At 46.3% G+C, this 25,768-nt stretch overlaps 1 protein-coding gene across 1 annotated transcript in view; it reads left to right on the top strand.

The window, feature by feature from the left end:
• hprt1 (hypoxanthine phosphoribosyltransferase 1) overlaps positions 1-25,255 on the top strand; it is a 63,045-nt gene extending 37,790 nt beyond the window's left edge. The window contains exons 4-7 of the mRNA XM_078211979.1: positions 3,474-3,556; positions 8,610-8,656; positions 9,452-9,528; positions 25,021-25,255. Coding sequence (XP_078068105.1) covers positions 3,474-3,556; positions 8,610-8,656; positions 9,452-9,528; positions 25,021-25,068 — 255 coding nt within the window. The 3' untranslated portion in view covers positions 25,069-25,255. The remainder of the gene's footprint in view (positions 1-3,473; positions 3,557-8,609; positions 8,657-9,451; positions 9,529-25,020) is intronic.
• Positions 25,256-25,768: the final 513 nt, after the last annotated feature.

The following is a 25,768-nucleotide window of genomic DNA, read 5'->3' as shown; positions in this document are numbered from 1 at the left end:
CTGGCTTGCCCAAAGGAGGCAGAGAGTGGGTATAGATGGGTCTTTTTCTAAATGGAGGTCGGTCACCAGTGGTGTGCCCCAGGGATCTGTTCTGGGACCCTTGCTGTTTGTCATTTTCATAAATGACCTGGATGAGGAAGCGGAGGGATGGGTTGGTAAGTTTGCCGACGACACGAAGGTTGGTGGGGTTGTGGATAGTCTGGAGGGATGTCAGAAGTTGCAGAGGGACATAGAAGTTGCAGAGGGACATAGATAAGATGCAAGACTGGGCAGAGAAGTGGCAGATGGACTTCAACCCAGATAAATGCGCCGTGGTCCATTTTGGTAGGTCAAATGGGATGAAGGAGTACAATATAAAGGGAAAGACTCTTAGTACTGTAGAGGATCAGAAGGACCTTGGGGTCCGTGTCCATAGGACTCTGAAATCGGCCCCGCAGGTGGAGGAGGTGGTTAAGAAGGCGTATGGTGTGCTGGCCTTTATCAATCGAGGGATTGAGTTTCGGAGTCCAGGAATAATGATGCAGCTCTATAAGTCCCTCGTCAGACCCCACTTGGAGTACTGTGCTCAGTTCTGGTCACCTCACCATAGGAAGGATGTGGAAAAGATTGAAAGGGTGCAGAGGAGATTTACAAGGATGTTGCCTGGATTGAGTGGCATGCCTTATGAGGATAGGCTGAGGGAGCTCGGTCTTTTCTCCTTGGAGAGACGAAGGATGAGAGGAGACCTAATCGAGGTGTATAAGATGTTGAGAGGCATAGATCGGGTGGACTCTCAGAGGCTTTTTCCCAGGGTGGAAATGTCTGCTACGAGAGGACACAGGTTTAAGGTGCTGGGGGGTAGGTACAGGGGAGATGTTAGGGGTAAGTTTTTCACACAGAGGGTGGTGGGCGAGTGGAATCGGCTGCCGTCAGTGGTGGTGGAGGCGAACTCAGTAGGGTCTTTTAAGAGATTCCTGGATGAGTACATGGAGCGTAATAGGATGGTGGGTTATAGGTAGGTCTAGAAGGTAGGGATGTGTTCGGCACAACTTGTGGGCCGAAGGGCCTGTTTGTGCTGTAGTTTTTTTCTATGTTTCTAACCGCTCTGATGAACTTGCTGGGGCTGTTGGATTCAATTCCATTCGTTGAGCTTGCATCAACACGTGAACTTGGGATCCTCTTGGTATGAAGGTGGACCTTGTCCGTCCTCATCCGTCATCACGGGTTGCCGGTCGAGTCTTCACGGGGCTTGTCTCCAAATGTGTGTTTTTATTTACAGAAAAAATTTACCAGGATGTTGCCTGATATGGAGGGCATTAGCTATGAGGAGAGGTTGGAGAAACTTGGTTTGTTCTCACTGGAACGACGGAGGTTGAGGGGAGACCTGATAGAAGTCTACAAGATTATGAGAGGCATGGACAGAGTGGATAGTCAGAAGCTTTTTCCCAGGGTGGAAGAGTCAATTATTAGGGGACATAGATTTAACGTGCGAGGGGCAAGGTTTAAAGGAGATGTACGGGGCAGATTTTTTACACAGAGGGTGGTGGGTGCCTCGAAATCGCTGCTGGGGGAGGCAGTGGAAGCGGATACGGTAGTGACTTTTAAGGGGCGACTTGACAAATACATGAATGGGATGGGAATAGAGGGATATGGTCCCCGGAAGGGTAGGGGGTTTTAGCTAAGTCGGGCAGCATGGTCAGTGCAGGCTTGGAGGGCCGAAGAGCCTGTTCCTGTGCTGTAATTTTCTTTGTTCTATCCCCCTCTCCGAGCCTTTCTGGAATGTCCTCTGGTTTTCAGCCAATGGCGTCACTGAGCAGAACCTTTAGAGATCTGTGGATATGGACCCCAAGATCTCTCTGTTCCTCCACAGTCTTCAGAACCCTACCTTTGACCCTGTAATCCACATTTAAATTAGTCCTACCAAAATGAATCACCTCACATTTATCAGGGTTAAACTCCATTTGCCATTTTTCAGCCCAGCTTTGCATCCTATCTATGTCTCTTTGCAGCCTACAACAGCCCTCCACCTCATCCACTACTACACCAATCTTGGTGTCATCAGCAAATTTATTGATCCACCCTTCAGCCCCCTCCTCCAAGTCATTAATAAAAATCACAAAGAGCAGAGGACCAAGCACTGATCCCTGTGGCACTCCGCTAGCAACCTGCCTCCAATCCGAAAATTTTCCATCCACCACCGCCCTCTGTCTTCGATCAGACAGCCAGTTACCTATCCAATCGGTCAACTTTCCCTCTATCCCACACCTCCTCACTTTCCTCATAAGCCGACCATGGGGGACCTTATCAAACGCCTTACTAAAATCCATGTATATGATATCAACTGCCCTACCTTCATCAACACACTTTGTTACCTCCTCAAAAAATTCTATCAAATTTGTGAGGCACGACTTGCCCTTCACGAATCCATGCTGACTATCCCGGATTAATCCGCATCTTTCTAAATGGTCGTAAATCCCATCCCTAAGGACCTTTTCCATCAATTTACCAACCACCGAAGTAAGACTAACCAGTCTATAATTACCAGGGTCATTTCTATTCCCTTTCTTAAACAGAGGAACAACATTCGCCATTCTCCAGTCCTCTGGCACTATCCCCGTGGACAGCGAGGACCCAAAGATCAAAGCCAAAGGCTCTGCAATCTCATCCCTTGCCTCCCAAATAATCCTAGGATACATTTCATCAGGCCCAGGGGCCTTATCGACCTTCAGTTTATTCAAAACTGCCAGGACATCCTCCCTCCGAACATCTATTTCCTCCAGCCTATTAGCCTGTAACACCTTCTCTTCCTCAAAAACATGGCCCCTCTCCTTGGTGAACACTGAAGAAAAGTATTCATTCATCACCTCGCCTATCTCTACTGACTCCATACACAAGTTCCCACTACTGTCCTTGACCGGCCCTAACCTCACCCTGGTCATTCTTTTATTCCTCACATAAGAGTAAAAAGCCTTGGGGTTTTCCTTGATCCGACCCGCCAAGGACTTCTCGTGTCCCCTCCTAGCTCTCCTAAGCCACTTTTTCAGCTCATTCCTTGCTAACTTGTAACCCTCAATCGAGCCATCTGAACCTTGTTTCCTCATCCCTACATAAGCTTCCCTCTTCCTTTTCACAAGACATTCCACCTCTTTCGTGAACCATGGTTCCCTCACTCGGCCATTTCCTCCCTGCCTGACAGGGACATGCCTATCAAGGACACTCTTTGTTTCTCCCATTGTTCAGGTGAAGTACTTCTGTTCAATGTGCAAGATAGGTCTGCGCTGCTTCCTGTTGCCTTTTGACTTGTGGTAACCTTGAACGTATTGTAGAAGCTGTTTAGCCGTGTCTGATTTACTGTGTCTAATTTTATGTTGTGCCTAGTTGCTTAGGCCGTTGGCCACAGGAGGTTGGGAGAGCATGGCGCATTGGACATGGGGTAAGCGCTGGGCACACAGCTTTCTGTGAAGATGCATGAGACAAACTTCCTTTATTCGCAGGACATAATTGATACAGGGAAAACAATGCAGACTCTGCTGAGCATGTTGCAGGATTACAAACCCAACATGGTGAAAGTGGTGAGGTAAGCTTTGTGTGAGATACCCATCCAGCGTCAGCTGCTAACCAATATAAGTAGTGGGCGACAGATTGCCTAAATGCCTTATGGCCCTGAGTTACCTACTGTCAGCTTCAGAATCCCCAGCCCTACATAATTTATATATTTCAGTCTCTGCCCCATGAACCCTGCTCCCACATTTGAGTCCTGATGCCACAGCCTTCCTGAAACAGGAACTTTACTGACCATATCTCTTTCTTTATCCTTTATTATTCAATGGGATGTGGGTGTTCACCAACAAGGTCAGAATTTGTTGCCCATCCCTAATTGCCCTTGAATTGAGTGGCTTGCTCAGTCATTTCGGAGAGCAATTAAGAGTCAACCACATTGCTGTGGACCTGGAGACCAGCTAAGGATGGCAGATTTCCTTCCCTAAAGGGCATTAGTGAACCAGATGTTTTTATGACAATCAATGATAGTTTTATGGTCATCATTACTGAGACTAGCTTCCAATTCAATTAATTGAATATAAATTCCATCTGCTGCCATGGTGGGATTTCCACAGCACATTAACTTGGGCCTCTGGATTACCAGTCCAGTGACAGTACCACCACACCACCATCTCCCCCTATCACTTCCCCATCCTAGTCTTCAGAGGTGCCTTTCCTGCTGTCCCAGGAAATTACAATTCTCTGTCCTGATGTTTCCAGCAATTTAGAGTCAGAGTTTTTCATCGTGGAAAGAGGCCCTTTGGCCCATTGTGTCTGTGCCGGTCACCAAACACCTATTCTAATTTAGTCCATAGCCCTGAACGCGATGGAATTTCAAGTGCCCACCTAAACGTTTCTTTGATTTTTACAATTGATTTTCTTCTGTTCATTCTCCATGTCAGGGAGAGCATGGAGAAAAAGTGATTTAAAATTATTTGAAATGAGAATCTTGTATGGTTCTTAAAAAGTTTAAAGTAATGTGCAAGTTGGAAACATTGGGCAGAATTTTCTATCTCTGACTGTGTCAGCTCAAGGGGAGAAGCAGTGAGTAGCCGTCCAGCTGCCCGGCCAGAAGCAGTGAGTAGCCGGCCAGCTGCCCGGCCAGAAGCAGTGAGTAGCTGGCCAGCTGCCTGGCCAGAAGCAGTGAGTAGCCGGCCAGCTGCCCAGCCAGAAGCAGTGAGTAGCTGGCCAGCTGCCTGGCCAGAAGCAGTGAGTAGCTGGCCAGCTGCCCGGCCAGAAGCAGTGAGTAGCCGGCCAGCTGCCTGGCCAGAAGCAGTGAGTAGCTGGCCAGCTGCCTGGCCAGAAGCAGTGAGTAGCCGGCCAGCTGCCTGGCCAGAAGCAGTGAGTAGCTGGCCAGCTGCCCGGCCAGAACAAAGAACAGTACAGCACAGGAAACAGGCCCTTCGGCCCTCCAAGCCTGTGCCGCTCCTTGGTCCAACTAGACCAATCGTTTGTATCCCTCCATTCCCAGGCTGCTCATGTGACTATCCAGGTAAGTCTTAAACGATGTCAGCGTGCCTGCCTCCACCACCCTACTTGGCAGCGCATTCCAGGCCCCCACCACCCTCTGTGTAAAAAACGTCCCTCTGATATCTGAGTTATACTTCGCCCCCCTCACCTTGAGCCCGTGACCCCTCGTGATCGTCACCTCCGACCTGGGAAAAAGCTTCCCACTGTTCACCCTATCTATACCCTTCATAATCTTGTACACCTCTATTAGATCTCCCCTCATTCTCCGTCTTTCCAGGGAGAACAACCCCAGTTTACCCAATCTCTCCTCATAGCTAAGACCCTCCATACCAGGCAACATCCTGGTAAACCTTCTCTGCCCTCTCTCTAACGCCGCCACGTCCTTCTGGTAGTGCGGCGACCAGAACTGGACGCAGTACTCCAAATGTGGCCTAACCAGCGTTCTATACAGCTGCATCATCAGACTCCAGCTTTTATACTCTATACCCCGTCCTATAAAGGCAAGCATACCATATGCCTTCTTCACCACCTTCTCCACCTGTGTTGCCACCTTCAAGGATTTGTGGACTTGCACACCTAGGTCCCTCTGTGTTTCTATACTCCTGATGACTCTGCCATTTATTGTATAACTCCCCCCTACATTATTTCTTCCAAAATGCATCACTTCGCATTTATCCGGATTAAACTCCATCTGCCACCTCTCCGCGCAATTTTCCAGCCTATCTATATCCTGCTGTATTGCCCGACAATGCACTTCGCTATCCACAAGTCCAGAAGCAGTGAGTAGCCAGCCAGCTGCCCGGCCAGCTTTTCCTGCCATTTATTTTTCACAGATAGTCAGAGTAAATCCGGCAGGCTGTAAGTGAGGCTGCTGCGCCAGCACCTTTGATGCCCCAATCTGAAAAAAAGACAGTGTGCCCTGACCCTGATGACTGCCACTGCCTGGGAATGACCCTCCTCTCCCCCGGGGACTGTACTTAGCTACATATCCCTGATGAGTTCTCTTTGATGTGGAGATGCCGGCGTTGGACTGGGGTAAACACAGTAAGAAGTTTAACAACACCAGTTTAAAGTCCAACAGGTTTATTTGGTAGCAAAAGCCACACAAGCTTTCGGAGCTGCAAGCCCCTTCTTCAGGTGAGTGGGAATTCTGTTCACAAACAGAGCTTATAAAGACACAAACACAATTTACATGAATAATGGTTGGAATACAAATACTTAGAACTAATCAAGTCTTTAAGAAACAAAACAACATGAGTGGAGAGAGCATCAAGACAGGCTAAAAAGATGTGTATTGTCTCCAGACAAGACAGCCAGTGAAACTCTGTGGGGGTTACAAAGAGTGGGACATGAACCCAATATCCCGGTTGAGGCCGTCCTCGTGTGTGCGGAACTTGGCTATCAGTTTCTGCTCAGCGACTCTGCGCCGTCGTGTGTCGTGAAGGCCGCCTTGGAGAACGCTTACCCGAATATCAGAGGCCGAATGCCTCTTCCCCGGAGCAGAGAAGCTACGGCATCTCCTCCGGAGCCTTCAACATGTCATTGATGAAGACGAACATCTCGCCAAGGCCATCCCCACACCCCCACTTCTTGCCTTCAAACAACCGCACAACCTCAAACAGACCATTGTCCGCAGCAAACTACCCAGCCTTCAGGAGAACAGTGACCATGACACCACACAACCCTGCCACAGCAACCTCTGCAAGACGTGCCGGATCATCGACACAGATGCCATCATCTCACGTGAGAACACCATCCACCAGGTACACGGTACATACTCTTGCAACTCGGCCAACGTTGTCTACCTGATACGCTGCAAGAAAGGATGTCCCGGGGCATGGTACATTGGGGAAACTATGCAGACGCTGCGACAACGGATGAATGAACACCGCTCGACAATCACCAGGCAAGACTGTTCTCTTCCTGTTGGGGAGCACTTCAGCGGTCACGGGCATTCGGCCTCTGATATTCGGGTAAGCGTTCTCCAAGGCGGCCTTCGCGACACACGACGGCGCAGAGTCGCTGAGCAGAAACTGATAGCCAAGTTCCGCACACACGAGGACGGCCTCAACCGGGATATTGGGTTCATGTCCCACTATTTGTAACCCCCACAGAGTTTCACTGGCTGTCTTGTCTGGAGACAATACACATCTTTTTAGCCTGTCTTGATGCTCTCTCCACTCACATTGTTTTGTTTCTTAAAGACTTGATTAGTTGTAAGTATTCGCATTCCAACCATTATTCATGTAAATTGAGTTTGTGTCTTTATAAACTCTGTTTGTGAACAGAATTCCTATTCACCTGAAGAAGGGGCTTGCAGCTCCGAAAGCTTGTGTGGCTTTTGATACCAAATAAACCTGTTGGACTTTAACCTGGTGCTGTTAAACTTCTTACTGAGTTCTCTTTGCCAGGTCCCAGTTTGTCCAGACCTCTGATGTTGGCTGCGGGGAGGGAATTCCTTACTTGGGGGAATGAAAGAGTGGGAAACATAGAAGGTAGGAGCAGGAGGAGACCATTTGGCCCTTCGAGCCTGCTCTGTCATTCATTACGATCATGGCTGATCACCCAACTCAATAGCCTAATCCTGCTTTCTCCCCAGAACCGTTGATCCCGTTTGTTCCAAGTGCTATATCCAGCTGCCTCTTGAATATATTCAATGTTTTGGTATCAACTACTTCCTGTGGTAATGAATTCCACAGGCTCACCATTCTTGTCTCCTCATCTCCGTCCTAAGTGATCTACCCTGCATCCTCAGACTGTGATCCCTGGTTCTGGACACCCCCACCATCAGGAACATCCTTCCTGCATCTACCCTGTCTAGTCCTGTTCGAATTTTGAGTCTCTGACATCTCTCCTCATTCGTCTGAACTCTTAAAACAATCCTAACCTAGTCAATCTCTCCTCCTACATCAGTCCCGTCGTCCCCAGAATCAGCCTGGTAAACCTTCACTGTACTCCTTCGAGAGCAAGAACATCCTTCTTTAGAAAAGGAGACCAAAACTGCACACAATACTCTAGGTGTGGCCTCACCAAGGCCCTGTGCAATTGCAACAACACATCCCTGCTCCTGCACTCGAAACCTCTCGCAATGAAGGCCAACATGCCATTTGCCGCCTTTACCGCTTGCTGCACCTGCATGCTTACCTTCAGCGACTGGTGCACAAGCACACCCAGGTCCTGCTGCACACCCCCTTTCCCAATTTACAGCCACTCAGGTAGTAATCTGCCGCCTTGTTTTTGCTTCCAAAGTGAATAACCTCTCATTTATTCACATTATACTGCATCTACTATGCATTTGCCCACACACTGGGCCTATCCAAATCACACCGAAGCATCTCTGTATCCTTCTCATAGCTCACACTCCCACCCAACTTTGTGTCATCTGCAAGCTTTGAGATGTTGCATTTTGTTCCCACATAGAAATCATTAACATATATTGTGAACAACTGGGGCCCCTGTGGCACCCCACTAGTTACTGCCTGGCGATTTGAAAAGGACCCATTAATTCCTACTCTTTGTTTTCTCCCCCCCCCCCCGCTTAATTTAATTTTGAAATTCCACTCGGCAGTGGAATATATTTCAAATTATCGTTCCATTAATTCTCTCTTCCTTCTTTATAGTCTGCTGGTTAAAAGAACTCCACGAAGTGTGGGCTATCGACCGGACTGTGAGTATTGCATTTAAAATCAGGATTCCTGTCAATCTACGATTGGCTTCAAACCAGTGTTTGTTGTTGGCCATGCAGCAACCTCAGACTTCCCATTCCGGCTACTCTCAAGTCGGCTCCTTTAAGTTACTGTGAAAGAAAAGGGCCAAATACTTGAATATATTCACTTGCGTTCTTCAGAATAAAAAGTTTGAGGGCATGTTGCCACAACATTGCCTGTTGAAACCCAGATATCTTAAATTAAGCTCAAAGGATTGGCATAATTCCTGCTATCACTGATCAATGCTCCAATTTTAATTCAAATCAATTTAATAAGTTACCTTTCTTTGTATAACACCATAAAATAAAACATAAATGCTGTTAATGTCTCTTAATCAGAGTCCTTTCGATCCAACTCCTCACTCCCTTCATATCCCTCCCAGCCTAAACCCCCAGTCACCCGTTGGTATTTTCCAAGCACCTATTGAATTTCCTTTGATGCTTCAAATTCAAACCTGGGCTCAATGAGAAGGGGCGAGACTAAGAGGGTCAGTGTTTTGGGTCAATTTTCTCCTATGTGTTTACTTGAATCTTGGTGAAATTTGAAGGATCAGTATGTATTCCTGATGTTTTGGTAGTTCTATCATTGTAGAGGGTAAGGAACGGGATTAAAGTAAGGAGCTGGGGTTCTTCATCCACAGTCTGGGGGTCAGGCTTTGATGGGGTGGGCTTTACAGTGTTGGGGGAGCTGTTGCAAATCTATTTTCACTGTTGCCTTGTTAAATTTTTTATTACCTCGAGGAATTTTATTTACAGTTGTTGGTTTTGAAGTTCCCGACAAGTTTGTAGTTGGATATGCACTCGATTATAATGAATACTTCAGAGACTTGAATGTAAGTACTTCACAATCTATAATTTGGAACTGCATATTCACAATCATAGAATGATTACAGCACAGAAGGAGGTCATTCAGTCTATTTTGTGCATGTCGGCTCTCTGCTGGTCCTACTCCCATCCCTTTTCCTCGTAACCCTGCATTTTTCTTCTTTTAAGATGTTCATCCAATTCTCTTAAAGTACGATGGAACTTACTTCCACCACATTCTCAGGCAGTGCATTCCAGATCCTAATCAGTCACTTATTAACAAAGCTTTTCCTCATGTCACCATTGCTGGTTTTGCAAATCACTTTAAATCGATGTCCACTGTCTTGACCCTTCTGCTAATGTGAAACATTTTTTTCATTTCTGTCCCAATGCCTCCTGATTTTGAACACCTCGGTCAGATTCCACCTCGCTTTCCCTTCATTAATGGAAAAAAATCAAGCTTCTCCAGTCAAGCCACTTAAGTGAAGTTCCTGGAACCTTTATTGTAAATCTTTTCTGCACCTTCTCTGATGCCTTCACATACGACTTAAGGTTTACAAACATATGTAATAGGAGCAGGAGCAGGTTATTTGATCCCTCGAGTCTGCTTCGCCATTCAGTAAGATCATGGCTGCTCTGATTGTGGCCTCAACTCCACATTCCATCAACTCCTGATAATTTCTAACTCCCTTATTAATTAAGAATCTGTCTACCCTTGACTTAAAATTATTCATTAATCTTGCCTCTACTGCTCTCTGAGGAAGAGAGTTGCAAAGATTCACAACCCTCTGAGAGATAAAAACTTCTCATCTCTCTTAAATGAGAGACCCCTTTTTAAACTGTCACCTAATTCTAGATTCTCCCACAAGGGGAAACATCCTTTCAGCATCCACCCTGTCAAGTCCCCTCAGGATATTATATTTCAATAAGATCACCCCTCAATCTACTAAATTCCAATGGGTACAGGATCATCCTGTCCACCTTTCTTCATAAGATAACAAACTTCCTCACCCCGCAACCTGGGTATCAATTGAGCGAACTTTCTCTGAACTGTTTCAGTCCTCTCTTAAATTAGGAAACCAAAAGGGGAGTCTAAAACTAGAGGGCATAGGTTTAAGGTGAGAGGGGAGAGATACAAAAGTGTCCAGAGGGACAATTTTTTCACACAGAGGGTGGTGAGTGGACAAGCTGGCAGAGGTAGTAGTAGAGGCGGGTACAATTTTGTCTTTTAAAAAGCATTTAGATAGCTACATGGATAAGATGGGTATAGAGGGATATGGACCAAATGCGGGCAATTGGGACTAGCTTAGGGGTTTTAAAAAAAAGGGCAGCATGGACAAGTTGGGCCGAAGGGCCTGTTTCCATACTGTAAAATTCTATGACTCTATAAAACTGTACACTACTCTAGACGTGGTCTCACCAACACTCTGTACAACTCAAGCAAAACATTCTACTTCTACATTCCTTCCCTTTGTAATAAACAACAACATTCTATTTGCCTTTCATGTACTAAGACACTCAGATACCTCTCTCATGCCGGGTTCTGCAGTCTCCATTTAAATAATTTGTTGCTTTTCTGTTCTTCCTGCCAAAGTGGACAAGTTCACACTTTCCCACATGAGACCTCATCTGCCATATATTTGCCCACGATGTCCCTCTTTCAGACTCCTCTTCACAACTCCCTTTTCGATCTTTGTGTCATCAGCAAATTTAGCAACCACACGTTTGGTCCCTTTATCCGAGTCATTTATTATAAATCATATAATCCGGGGTATAGATGTTTCAGTAAGTGTAGGGAAGCTGGTAAAAGAGGTGGAGGAGTAGCATTGTTAATCAAGGATAGTTTAACGGCTGCGGAAAGGCAGTTCGAGGGGGATCTGCACACTGAGGTAATATGGGCTGCAGTTAGAAATAGGAAAGGAGCGGTCACGTTGTTAGGAGTTTACTATGGGCCCCCAAATAGTAATAGAGATGTGGAGGAAAAAATTGCTAAGCAGATTATGGATAGGTGTGGGTAGTTGTCATGGGGGACTTTAACTTTCCAAATATTGATTGGAACCTTTGTAGGTCAAATAGTTCGGATGGGGCAGTTTTTGTGCAAAACAAAGAACAGTACAAGCCTGTGCCGCTCCTTGGTCCAACTAGACCAATCGTTTGTATCCCTCCATTCCCAGGCTGCTCATGTGACTATCCAGGTAAGTCTTAAACGATGTCAGCGTGCCTGCCTCCACCACCCTACTTGGCAGCGCATTCCAGGCCCCCACCACCCTCTGTGTAAAAAACGTCCCTCTGATGTCTGAGTTATACTTCGCCCCTCTCAGCTTGAGCCTGTGTGTGCAGGAGGGTTTCCTGACACAATATGTGGATAGGCCGACAAGGGGTGAGGCCACATTGGATTTGGTACTGGGAAATGAACCGGGCCAAGTGTTAGATTTGGTTGTGGGAGAGCACTTTGGAGATAGTGACCACAATTCGGTGTCTTTTGTTATTGCAATGGAGAGGGATAGGGCCGTACGGCAGGGCAAGGTTTACAATTGGGGGAGAGGTAATTATGATGCGATTAGGCAAGAATTAGGGGGCATAAGATGGGAACAGAAACTGTCAGGGAAAGGCACTAATGAAAAGTGGAACTTTTTCAAGGAATAAATACTGGGTGTCCTTGATAGGTCTGTCCCTGTCAGGCAGGGAGGAAATGGCCGAGTGAGGGAACCATGGTTCACGAAAGAGGTGGAATGTCTTGTGAAAAGGAAGAGGGAAGCTTATGTAGGGATGAGGAAACAAGGTTCAGATGGCTCGATTGAGGGTTACAAGTTAGCAAGGAATGAGCTGAAAAAGGGGCTTGGGAGAGCTAGGAGGGGACACGAGAAGTCCTTGGCGGGTCGGATCAAGGAAAACCCCAAGGCTTTTTACTCTTATGTGAGGAATAAAAGAATGACCAGGGTGAGGTTAGGGCTGGTCAAGGACAGTAGTGGGAAATTGTGTATGGAGTCAGTAGAGATAGGCGAGGTGATGAATGAATACTTTTCTTCAGTGTTCACCAAGGAGAGGGGCCATGTTTTTGAGGAAGAGAAGGTGTTACAGGCTAATAGGCTGGAGGAAATAGTTGTTCGGAGGGAGGATGTACTGGCAGTTTTGAATAAACTGAAGGTCAATATGTCCCCTGGGCCTGATGAAATATATCCTAGGATTCTTTTGGGAGGCAAGGGATGAGATTGCAGAGCCTTTGGCTTTGATCTTTGGGTCCTCACTGTCCATGGGGATGGTGCCAGAGGACTGGAGAGTGGCGAATGTTATTCCTCTGTTTAAGAAAGGGAATAGAAATGACCCTGGTTATTATAGACCGGTTAGTCTTACTTCGTTGGTTGGTAAATTGATGGAAAAGGTCCTTAGGGATGGGATTTACGACCATTTGGAAAGATGCGGATTAATCCGGGATAGTCAGCACGGATTCGTGAAGGGCAAGTCGTGCCTCACAAATTTGATAGAATTTTTTGAGGAGGTAACTAAGTGTGTTGATGAAGGGAGGGCAGTTGATGTCACATACATGGATTTTAGTAAGGCGTTTGATAAGGTCCCCCATGGTCGGCTTATGATGAAAGTAAGGAGGTGTGGATAGAGGGAAAGTTGGCCGATTGGATAGGTAACTGGCTATCTGATCGAAATGTGGAGATGCCGGCTTTGGACTGGGGTAAGCACAGTAAGAAGTCTCACCAGGTTAAAGTCCAACAGGTTTATTTGGTAGCAAATACCATAAGCTTTCGGAGCACAGCTCCTTCGTCAGATGGAGTGGATATCTGTTCTCCAACAGTGCACAGACACAGAAATCAAGTTACAGAATACTAATTAGAATGCAAATCTCTACAGCCAGCCAGGTCTTAAAGGTACAGATAATGTGGGTGGAGGGAGCATTCAACACAGGTTAAAGAGATGTGTATTGTCTCCAGACAGAACAGCTAGTGAGATTCTACAAGCCCAGGAGGCAAGCTATGGGGGTTACTGATAATGTGACATAAATCCAACATCCCGTTTCCAGATGCAATTTTACAACTCATCCGCTTCATCCTGGACCACAATATCTTCACCTTCAACAACCAGTTCTTCATCCAGACACACGGAACAGCCATGGGGACAAAATTCGCACCTCAATATGCCAACATCTTCATGCACAGGTTCGAACAAGACTTCTTCACCGCACAGGACCTTCAACCGATGCTACACACTAGATACATCGATGACATTTTCTTCCTTTGGAGTCATGGTGAGCAATCACTGAAACAACTACATGATGACATCAACAAGTTCCATCCCACCATCAGACTCACCATGGACTACTCTCCGGAATCGGTTGCATTCTTGGACACACGCATCTCCATTAAGGACGGTCACCTCAGCACCTCACTGTACAGCAAGCCCACGGATAACCTCATGATGCTCCACTTCTCCAGCTTCCACCCTAAACACGTAAAAGAAGCCATCCCCTACGGACAAACCCTCCGAATACACGGGATCTGCTCGGATGAGGAGGATCGCAACAGACACCTCCAGACGCTGAAAGATGCCCTCATAAGAACAGGATATGGCGCTCGACTCATCGATCAACAGTTCCGACGCACTACAGCGAAAAACCGCACCGACCTCCTCAGAAGACAAACACAGGACACAGTGGACAGAGTACCTTTCGTCGTCCAGTACTTCCCCGGAGCGGAGAAGCTACGGCATCTCCTCCGGAGCCTTCAACATGTCATTGATGAAGACGAACATCTCGCCAAGGCCATCCCTACACCCCCACTTCTTGCCTTCAAACAACCACGCAACCTCAAACAGACCATTGTCTGCAGCAAACTACCCAGCTTTCAGGAGAACACTGACCACAACACCACACAACCCTGCCACAGCAACCTCTGCAAGACGTGCCAGATCATCGACACGGATGCCATCATCTCACGTGAGAACACCATCTACCAGGTACACGGTACTTACTCTTGCAACTCGGCCAACGTTGTCTACCTGATACGCTGCAGGAAAGGATGTCCCGAGGCATGGTACATTGGGGAAACCATGCAGACGCTACGACAACGGATGAATGAACACCGCTCGACAATCACCAGGCAAAACTGTTCTCTTCCTGTGGGGGAGCACTTCAGCAGTCACGGGCATTCAGCCTTGGATCTTCAGGTAAGCGTTCTCCAAGGTGGCCTTCACGACACACAGCGCAGAGTCGTTGAGCAGAAATTGATAGCCAAGTTCCGCACACATGAGGACAGCCTAAACCGGGATGTTGGATTTATGTCACATTATCAGTAACCCCCACAGCTTGCCTCCTGGGCTTGTAGAATCTCACTAGCTGTTCTGTCTGGAGACAATACACATCTCTTTAACCTGTGTTGAATGCTCCCTCCACCCACATTATCTGTACCTTTAAGACCTGGCTGGCTGTAGAGATTTGCATTCTAATTAGTATTCTGTAACTTGATTTCTGTGTCTGTGCACTGTTGGAGAACAGATATCCACTCCATCTGACGAAGGAGCTGTGCTCCGAAAGCTTATGGTATTTGCTACCAAATAAACCTGTTGGACTTTAACCTGGTGTTGTGAGACTTCTTACTATCTGATCGAAGACAGAGGGTGGTGGTGGATGGAAAATCTTGAGACTGAAGGCAGGTTGCTAACGGACTGCCACAGGGATCAGTGCTTGGTCCTAGAACAAAGAACAATACAGCACAGGAACAGGCCCTTCGGCCCTCCAAGCCCGTGCCGCCCCCTGGTCCAAACTAGACCATTCTTTTGTATCCCTCCATTCCCACTCCGTTCATATGGCTATCTAGATAAGTCTTAAATGTTCCCAGTGTGTCCGCCTCCACCACCTTGCCTGGCAGCACATTCCAGGCCCCCACCACCCTCTGTGTAAAATATGTCCTTCTGATATCTGTGTTAAACCTCCCCCCCCCCCCCCCCCCCCCCCTTTACCATGAACCTATGACCCCTCGTGAACGTCACCACCGACCTGGGGAAAAGCTTCCCACCGTTCACCCAATCTATGCCTTTCATAATTTTATACACCTCTATCAGATCACCCCTCATCCTCCGTCTTTCCAGGGAGAACAACCCAGTTTACCCAATCTCTCCTCATAACTAAGCCCCTCCATACCAGGCAACATCCTGGTAAACCTCCTCTGTACTCTCTCCAAAGCCTCCACGTCCTTCTGGTAGTGTGGCGACCAGAACTGGACGCAGTATTCCAAATGCGGCCGAACCAACGTTCTATACATCTGCAACATCAGACCCCAACTTTTATACTCTATGCCCCGTCCTATAAAGGCAAGCATGCCATATGCCTTCTTCACCACCTTCTCCACCTGTGACGTCACCTTCAAGGATCTGTGGACTTGCACACCCAGGTCCCTCTGCGTATCTAGACCCTTTATGGTTCTGCCATTTATCGTATAGCTCCTCCCTACATTATTTCTACCAAAATGCATCACTTCGCATTTATCAGGATTGAACTGCATCTGCCATTTCTTTGCCCAAATTTCCAGCCTATCTATATCCTTCTGTAGCCTCTGACAATGCTCCTCACTATCTGCAAGTCCTGCCAATTTTGTGTCGTCCGCAAACTTACTGATCACCCCAGTTACACCTTCTTCCAGATCATTTATATAAATCACAAACAGCAGAGGTCCCAATACAGAGCCCTGCGGAACACCACTAGTCACAGGCATCCAGCCAGAAAAAGACCCTTCCACTACCACCCTCTGTTTTCTGTGACCAAGCCAGTTCTCCACCCATCTAGCCACCTCCTCCTTTATCCCATGAGATCCAACCTTTTTCACCAGCCGACCATGAGGGACTTTGTCAAACGCTTTACTAAAGTCCATATAGACGACATCCACGGCCCTTCCCTTGTCAACCATTCTAGTCACTTCTTCAAAAAACTCCACCAGGTTAGTGAGGCATGACCTCCCTCTCACAAAACCATGCTGACTATCGTTAATGAGTTTATTCCTTTCTAAATGCGCATACATCCTATCTCTAAGAATCTTCTCCAACAACTTCCCCACCACGGACGTCAAGCTCACCGGCCTATAATTTCCCGGGTTAAGGGTGAAAGGAGAAAAGTTTAAAGTGAATATTAGCGGGGGCTTCTTCACGCAGAGAGTGGTGGGAGTGTGGAATGAGCTGCCGGATAAAGTGGTAAATGCGGGGTCACTTTTAACATTTAAGAAAAACTTGGACGGGTTCATGGATGAGAGGGGTGTGGAGGGATATGGTCCAAGTGCAGGTCAGTGGGACTAGGCAAAAAATCGTTTGGCACAGACAAGAAGGGCCAAAAGGCCTGTTTCTGAGCTGTAATTTTCCATGGTTCTATGGGTTATCCTTCCTACCCGTCTTAGATAACGGGACCACATTAGCTATCCTCCAATCCTCTGGGACCTCACCTGTGTTCACTGACGAGACAAAGATTTGTGTCAGAGGCCCAGCGATTTCATCTCTCGTCTCCCTGAGCAGCCTTGGATAGATTCCATCAGGCCCTGGGGATTTGTCAGTCTTTATATTCCCTAAAAAACCTAACACTTCCTCCCTTGTAATGGAGATTTTCTCCAACGGTTCAACACTCCCTTCCGAGACACTCCCAGTCAACACATCCCTCTCCTTTGTGAATACCGACGCAAAGTATTCATTTAGGATCTCCCCTAATTCTTTGGGCTCCAAGCATAATTCCCCACTTTTGTCCCTGAGAGGTCCGATTTTTTCCCTGACAACCCTTTTGTTCCCAACGTATGAATAAAATGCCTTGGGATTCTCCTTAATCCTGTCTGCCAAGGACATTTCGTGACCCCTTTTTGCCCTTCTAATTCCCCGTTTGAGTTCTTTCCTACTTTCTTTGTACTCCTCCAGAGCTCCCTCCGTTTTTAGCTGCCTGGACCTAACATACGCCTCTCTTTTCTTTTTGACCAGTCCCTCAATTTTCCTGGTTATCCACGGTTCTCGAATCCTACCCTTCCTATCCTTTTTTACAGGCACATGCCTGTCCTGTAGCCCTAACAACTGTTCCTTAAAAGACTCTCACATGCCAGATGTGGATTTACCCTCAAACAGCCTCTCCCAATCAAGAGCTGCCAATGTCCTCTGCTCTTTGTGATTTTTATTAATGACTTGGAGGAGGGGGCTGAAGGGTGGATCAGTAAATTTGCTGATGACACCAAGATTGGTGGAGTCGTGGATGAGGTGGAGGGCTGTTGTAGGCTGCAAAGAGACATAGGATGCAAAGCTGGGCTGAAAAATGGCAAATGGAGTTTAGAAATCATAGAAACCCTACAGTGCAGAAGGAGGCCATTCGACCCATCGAGTCTGCACCGACCACAATCCCACCCAGGCCCTACCCCCATATCCCTACATATTTACCCGCTAATCCCTCTAACCTACGCATTTCCGGACTCTAAGGGGCAATTTTTAGCATGGCCAATCAACCTAACCCGCACATCTTTGGACTGTGGCAGGAAACCGGAGCACCCGGAGGAAACCCACGCAGACACGAGGAGAATGTGCAAACTCCACACAGACAGTGACCCAAGCCGGGAATCGAACCCAGGTCCCTGGAGCTGTGAAGCAGCAGTGCTAACCACTGTGCTACCGTGCCGCCCGAGTTTAACCCTGATAAATGTGAGGTGATTCATTTTGGTAGGACTAATTTAAATGTGGATTACAGGGTCAAAGGTAGGGTTCTGAAGACTGTGGAGGAACAGAGAGATCTTGGGGTCCATATCCACAGATCTCTAAAGGTTGCCACTCAAGTGGATAGAGCTGTGAAGAAGGCCTATAGTGTGTTCGCTTTTATTAACAGGGGGGTTGGAGTTTAAGAGCTGTGGGGTTATGCTGCAACTGTACAGGACCTTGGTGAGACCACATTTGGAATATTGTGTGCAGTTCTGGTCACCTCACTATAAGAAGGATGTGGAAGCGCTGGAAAGAGTGCAGAGGAGATTTACCAGGATGCTGCCTGGTTTGGAGGGTAGGTCTTATGAGGAAAGGTTGAGGGAGCTAGGGCTGTTCTCTCTGGAGCGGAGGAGGCTGAGGGGAGACTTAATAGAGGTTTATAAAATGATGAAGGGGATAGATAGAGTGAACGTTCAAAGACTATTTCCTCGGGTGGATGGAGCTATTACAAGGGGGCATAACTATAGGGTTCGTGGTGGGAGATACAGGAAGGATATCAGAGGTAGGTTCTTTACGCAGAGAGTGGTTGGGGTGTGGAATGGACTGCCTGCAGTGATAGTGGAGTCAGACACTTTGGGAACATTTAAGCGGTTATTGGATAGGCACATGGAGCACACCAGGATGATCGGGAGTGGGATAGCTTGATCTTGGTTTCAGATAAAACTCGGCACAACATCGTGGGCCGAAGGGCCTGTTCTGTGCTGTACTGTTCTATGTTCTATAAATAGTTGAGATCCCAGCACTGATCCATAAGAACATCAGAAATAGGAGCAGGCGTAGGCCATCTCGCCCCTCGAGCCTGCCCTGCCATTCAATAAGATCATGGCTGATCTGAAGTGGATCAGTTCCACTTACCCGCCTGATCCCTATAACCCCTAATTCCCTTCCTGATCAGGAATCCACCTATCCGTGATTTAAACGTATTCAACGAGGTAGCCTCCACCACTTCAGTGGGCAGAGAATTCCAGAGATTCTCCACCCTCTGAGAGAAGAAGTTCCTCCTCAACTCTGTCCTAAACTGACCCCCCCCCCCCCTTTATTTTGAGGCTGAGCCCTCTAGTTCTCGCTTCCTTTCTAAGTGGAAAGAATCTCTCCACCTCTATCCTATCCAGCCCCTTCATTATCTTAAAGGTCTCTATTAGATCCCCCCTCAGCCTTCTAAATTCCAACGAGTACAAACCCAATCTGCTCAGTCTCTCCTCATAATCAACACCTCTCATCTCTGGTATCAATCTAGTGAACCTTCTCTGCACTCCCTCCAAGGCCAATATACCCTTCCGCAAATAAGGGGACCAATACTGCAGACAGTATTCCAGCTGCGGCCTCACCAATGCCCTGTACAGATGCAGCAAGACATCTCTGCTTTTATATTCTATCCCCCTTGCGATATAGGCCAACATCCCATTTGCCTTCTTGATCACCTGTTGCACCTGCAGACTGGGTTTTTGCATCTCGTGCACAAGGACCCCCAGGATCACATGGATCCACAAGGATCCACGTGACACTCTACTCATCAAATCTTGTCAACCCATAAATGACCCATTTCTCCCCATTCAGCTTCCTTTTTGTGAACCAATCCTCTATCCAAGCTCATAGAAACATAGAAAAACTACAGCACAATACAGGCCCTTCAGCCCACAAAGTTGTGCCGAACATGTCCCTACCTTAGCGATTACTAGGCTTACCTATAACCCTCTATCTTACTAAGTTCCATGTACTTATCTAAAAGTCTCTTAAAAGACCCTATCGAATCCGCCTCCACCACCGTTGCTGGCAGTCCATTCCACGCACCCACCACCCTCTGAGTGAAAACCTTATCCCTGACATCTCCTCTGTACCGACTCCCCAGCACCTTAAACCTGTGTCCTCTTGTGGCAACCATTTCAGCCCTCGGAAAAAGCCTCTGACTGTCCACTCGATCAATACCTCTCAACATCTTATACACCTCTATCAGGTCACCCCTCATCCTTCGTCTCTCTAAGGAGAAAAGGCCGAGCTCACTCAACCTATCCTCATAAGGCATGCTCCCCAACCCAGGCAACATCCTTGTAAATCTCCTCTGCACCCTTTCTATGGCTTCCACATCCTTCCTGTAATGAGGCGACCAGAACTGAGCACAGTACTCCAAGTGGGGTCTAACCAGGGTCCTATATAGCTGCAACATTATCTCACGACTCCGAAACTCAATTCCTCGATTGATGAAGGCCAGTACCCCATACGCCGCCTTAACCACAGCCTCAACCTGCACAGCTGCTTTGAGTGTCCTATGAACTCGGACCCCAAGATCCTTCTGATCTTCCACTCTGCCAAGAGTCCTACCATTAATATTATATTCTGTCATCCTATTTGACCTGCCAAAATGAACCACCTCACACTTATCTGGGTTGAACTCCATCTGCCACTTCTCCGCCCAGTCTTGCATCCTATCAATGTCTCGCTGCAACTTCTGACATCCCTCCACACTATCCACAACACCTCCAACCTTTGTGTCATCAGCAAACTTACCAACCCATCCCACCACTTCCTCATCCAGGTCATTTATAAAAATCACAAAGAGTAAGGGTCCCAGAACAGATCCCTGGGGCACTCCACTGGTGACCGACCTCCATGCAGAATATGACCCATCTATAACCACTCTTTGCCTTCTGTGGGCAAGCCAGTTCTGGATCCACAAAGCAATGTCCCCTTGGATCCCATGCCCCCTCACTTTCTCAATAAGCCTTGCATGGGGCACCTTATCAAATGCCTTGCTGAAGTCCATATATACTACATTTACTGCTCTTCCTTCATCAATGTGTTTAGTCACATCCTCAAAAAATTCAACCAGGCTCATAAGGCATGATCTGTCTTTGACAAAGCCATGCTGACTATTCTTAATCATATTATACCTCTCCAAATGTTCATAAATCCTGCCTCCCAGGATCTTCTCCATCAACTTACCAACCACTGAGGTTAGACTCACTGGTCTATAATTTCTAGGGCTATCTCTACTCCCTTTCTTGAATAAAGGAACAACATCCGCAATCCTCCGGAACCTCTCCCGTCTCCATTGATGATGCAAAGATCATCGCCAGAGGCTCAGCAATCTCCTCCGTTGCCTCCCACAGTAGCCTGGAGTACATGTCATCCGGTCCCGGCGACTTATCTAACTTGATGCTTTTCAAAAGCTCCAACACATCCTCTTTCTTAATATCTACATGCTCAAGCTTTTCAGTCCGCTGCAAGTCTGCACTACAACCACCAAGATCCTTTTCCATAGTGAATACTGAAGTAAAGTATTCATTAAATACCTCTGCTATTTCTTCCGGTTCCATCCAAACTTTCCCACCGTCACACTTGAAAGGTCCTATTCTTTCACGTCTTATCCTCTTGCTCTTCACATACTTGTAGAATGCCTTGGGGTTTTCCTTAATCCTGCCTGCCAAGGCCTTCTCATGACCCCTTCTGGCTCTCCTAATTTCCTTCTTAAGATCCTTCCTATTAGCCGTATACTCTTCAAGATCTCTAACATTACCTAGCTCCCTGAACCTTTTGTAAGCTTTTCTTTTCTTCTTGACTAGATTCATTACAGTCTTTGTATACCACGGTTCCTGTAACCTACCATAACTTCCCTGCCTCATTGGAACGTTGCTATGCAGAACTCCAGACAAAAATTCCCTGAAAATTTGCCACATTTCTTCCGTACATTTCCCTGAGAAAACCTCTTTCCAATTTAAGCTTCCAATTTCCTGCCTGATAGCCTCATAATTCCCCTTACTCCAATTAAACACTTTTCTAACTTGTCTGATCCTATCTCTCTCCAATGCTATTGTAAAGGAGATAGAATAATGATCACTATCTCCAAAATGCTCTCCCACTGAGAGATCTGACACCTGCCCAGGTTCATTTCCCAATACCAAATCAAGTACAGCCTCTCCTCTTGTAGGCTTATCTACATACTGTGTCAAGAAACCCTCCTGAACACACCTAACAAACTCCTCCCCATCTACACCCCTTACTCTAGGGAGATTCCAATCAATATTTGGGAAATTAAAATCTCCCATCACGACAATTCTGTTATTATTACACCTTTCCAGGACCTGTTTCCCTATCTGCTGCTCAACATCCCTGTTACTATTGAGCGGCCTATAGAAAACACCCAGTAAATATGTTACCTACCCCACAATGAACTCTTATTTTGTGTCGTAATCTTTGATGTGGCATCTTGTCAGATGCTTTCTAAAATCTAATTACAACCCATCCACAGGATCCCCTTTATCCACATTGCTGGTTACTTCCTCAAAGAATAAATAAGTGAAACATGATTTGCCTTTCGCAAAACCATGTTGACTCTGACTCTATTGAGATTTTCTAAGTCCTCTGCTGTAACCACCTTTATAATAGATTCCAGCAGTTTCCCTGTGACAGATGTTAGGCCAACTGCCTGTAGTTTCCTGCTTTTTGTTTCCTTCCTTTCTTGAATAGAGGAGTCATATTTGCTACTTTCCAATCTGATGGGACCTTTTCTGAATCTAGGTAATTTTGGAAAATTAAAACCAATGCATTGCTATATCAGTAGCCACTTCTTTTAAGACCCGAGGATGAAGTCCACCAAGTCCTGGGGACTTATCAACTTTTAATTATAACAATTTTCTAACTACCCTTTCTGTGGTGATTGTAATTGTTTTAAGTTCCTCCCTCCCTTTCACCTGATTCACAATTGTTTCTGGGATGTTATTTATATCCTCTGTAGTGAAGACTGTCCAAAATATCTGTTCAGTTCATCTGCCATTTCCTTATTTTCCATTATTAATTCCCCAGACTCGCTCTCTAGGGGACCACTTACCATTTTCCTCTTTAAATAACTGTAGAAACTCTTTGTTTTTATATTTTTAGCTAGCTTTTCCTCCTCTAATTTCTTGCTTCTTATTAATCTTTTAGTCATTCTTTGCTATTCTTTATATTCTGTCCAATCCTCTCACCTGCCACTCATCTTTCAGAGTTATGCTTTTTCTTTCAGTTTGGTACTATCTTTAGTTAGCCATGGATGAAGTGTTTCTTCCCTTAGCTTAGAGTTGTTCTTTCTCATTCTGAGTACTCTGAAATATCTCCTTAAATGTTTTAGTGAGGAGCTGAAGGAAATCAGTTAGTAGAGAAATGGTTTTGGGGAAATTGATGGGATTGAAGGTGGATAAATCTCCTGGTCCTGATGACCTACATCCCAGAGTACTTAAGGAAGTGGCCCATAGATTTCTGAACGTGGAAAGGCAGGTAAATAGGGTGGTGAAAAGGGCATATGGCAAACTCGCCTTTATCAGTCAGGGTATAGATTACAAAAGCAGAGGTCATGATGGAGTTGTATAGAACTTCGGTGAGGCCACAGCTGGAGCACTGTGTGCAGTTCTGGTCGTCACATTATAGAAAGGACGTGAACGCACTGGAGGGGTGCAGAGGAGATTCACCAGGATGCTGCCTGGGATGGAACATTTATAAAGAGAGGTTGGGTAGGCTTGGGTTGTTTTCTCTGGAGCGGAGAAGACTGAGGGGCAACCTGATTGAGGTGTTCAAGATTGAGGGGTGTGGATAGGGAGTAGCTGTTCCCTTTAGTTAAAGTGTCAGTTACAAGGGGACACAAGTTAAAAGTGAGGGGTGGGAGGTTTCGGGGGGATTTGAGGAAAACATTTTTTTACCCAGAGGTCGGTGGAGGCGGGTTGCCTCATCCTGTAAAAAGTATCTGGCTGAGTACTTGCCACGCCATAACATTCAAGGCTATGGGCCAAGTGCTGGCAAGTGGGATTAGGTGGGCAGGTTAAGGCCTTTCATGCGTTGGAGCAGACTCGATGGGCTGAAGGGCCTCTTCTGCACTGTAGGATTCTGAGAGTCTGTGAACTGGGGTGAGGAGAAATCTCTTCACTCAGAGGGTGGTGAATGTGTGGAAAGTAGTTGAGGCCAAAACGTTGTCTGATTTCAAGAAGAAATTAGAGATAGCTCTTGGGGCTAAGGGGATCAAGGGAGAAGGGGGGGAAATCAGGATATTGAATTCGATGATCAGCCATGTTCAAAATGGATGGAGGAGCAGGCTCGAAGGGCCGAATGGTCTCCTCCTGCTTCTGGTTTCTATGTTTCTATGTCTGCCACTGCATCTCCATTGACCTATCCCATAATCTAATTTCCCAGTTCACTTTAGTCAGCTCTGTCTTCAGTTTGTGTGTTGGCCGGAACTGGATACAATACTAGAGAAGGGGTTAGATGATGCAGGATAAGAGGTAGTTACACACTGGCATAGACCAGTTGAACCAAATGGTCTGTTTCTGTGTAATGCTTTCTACTGTTTGAATTTGTCTTACCGACCTCTTCTCAAACTTTAAAATCATTTTCTGCATTTACTTTAAGCATCTCATTTACATCTGTAAAATTTTCTCTGAGCTGATATTTTTATCTGTAACTCTGAAATGGGGAACCAGCTTTGTCTCCTTGCAACTCTGCAACAGCGCAAGAATCTCTCCCTTGTATCTCAGTGACCAGAACCATACTCAGTGCCCAAGTAGGTCTGACCAAAACTTGATCCAGTTTCAAAGTGCAATCTGGTTAGAGCCCAGTACAGTTTGATCATCGCTTTCTCCGGCTTGCATTGCACCATATTGACTAAAGTAACATTTTGTTGGGTTTATTTCATAATTCATGGAGCCTGTGGTTTATTTTACTTCTGTGCAAGTTATTTCCATTTGACTACATTACATTAAATCTGAACCATGATCATTGATGTAAACTAGTTCAAACATTGTTCCCCTGGTGCTGATGACATTTCTACTTATTTTCTCTTTCAGCACATTTGTGTAATCAGTGAAAAGGGAATGGAGAAGTACAAGGCATGAGGTGTGTGACACACCAATGGACTGTCAGATTGCGTTGGTTGAACCTGAACACACTTGCTGTAGAAGATAATCTAGTGCTTTGATGTGTACTTATTACTGTCTGTGAATTAGATTTAAGGACCCATCATGAACATGCTTAAGTATTTTATTTTTGTACTGTAAAACATAAAGCCAGAATCTATCATCACCTTTTGTCATTTACATTTTGTTGTGCAGTTATTGCCTGAATGATGTTTTCTTGACAGAAATATTTGTTGAGGTTGGCAAATGCTAAACAATGAGTGAGAAACAGTAAAGGAAGCTGAAGTAGTGATAATCATGCTAAACTCCAGGAGTTTGGACTATGGTGGTTTGAATGATGATTCTTTATCCTGTTTCTGGGGTTGATCTTAGTGAAAAGGCTGCCATTAAAGGGATTCTTCCATATTCTGAGAATTCACCACAGCTGAAGGAAAGGTCATGGCAATGAGACTGCGACCAGGCGCTGATGGGAACCTGAATTGCTTTTGGAGCAAATGAAGTGAAGAGTTTCAATTTGAACACCTCCCCCATTATTTAGGTCCCACTCGGTAGAGTGGTGTGATGTGTAGGTGGTCTCGCTGTGTACTGGGCAGTGGGAACGAGAGGAGAGAATTGTTAGACTAGCATCCCCTTTCCAGACAGGTACTTCCTCCACAACAAAGCTTAGAAATACCATTTT

This window comes from Mustelus asterias, chromosome 4, assembly GCF_964213995.1.
Source record: "Mustelus asterias chromosome 4, sMusAst1.hap1.1, whole genome shotgun sequence".
NCBI classification, from domain to species: Eukaryota; Metazoa; Chordata; class Chondrichthyes; order Carcharhiniformes; family Triakidae; genus Mustelus; species Mustelus asterias.
Note: the sequence above shows the minus strand (reverse complement) of the source record. Positions and strands in the feature narration are given on the sequence as shown.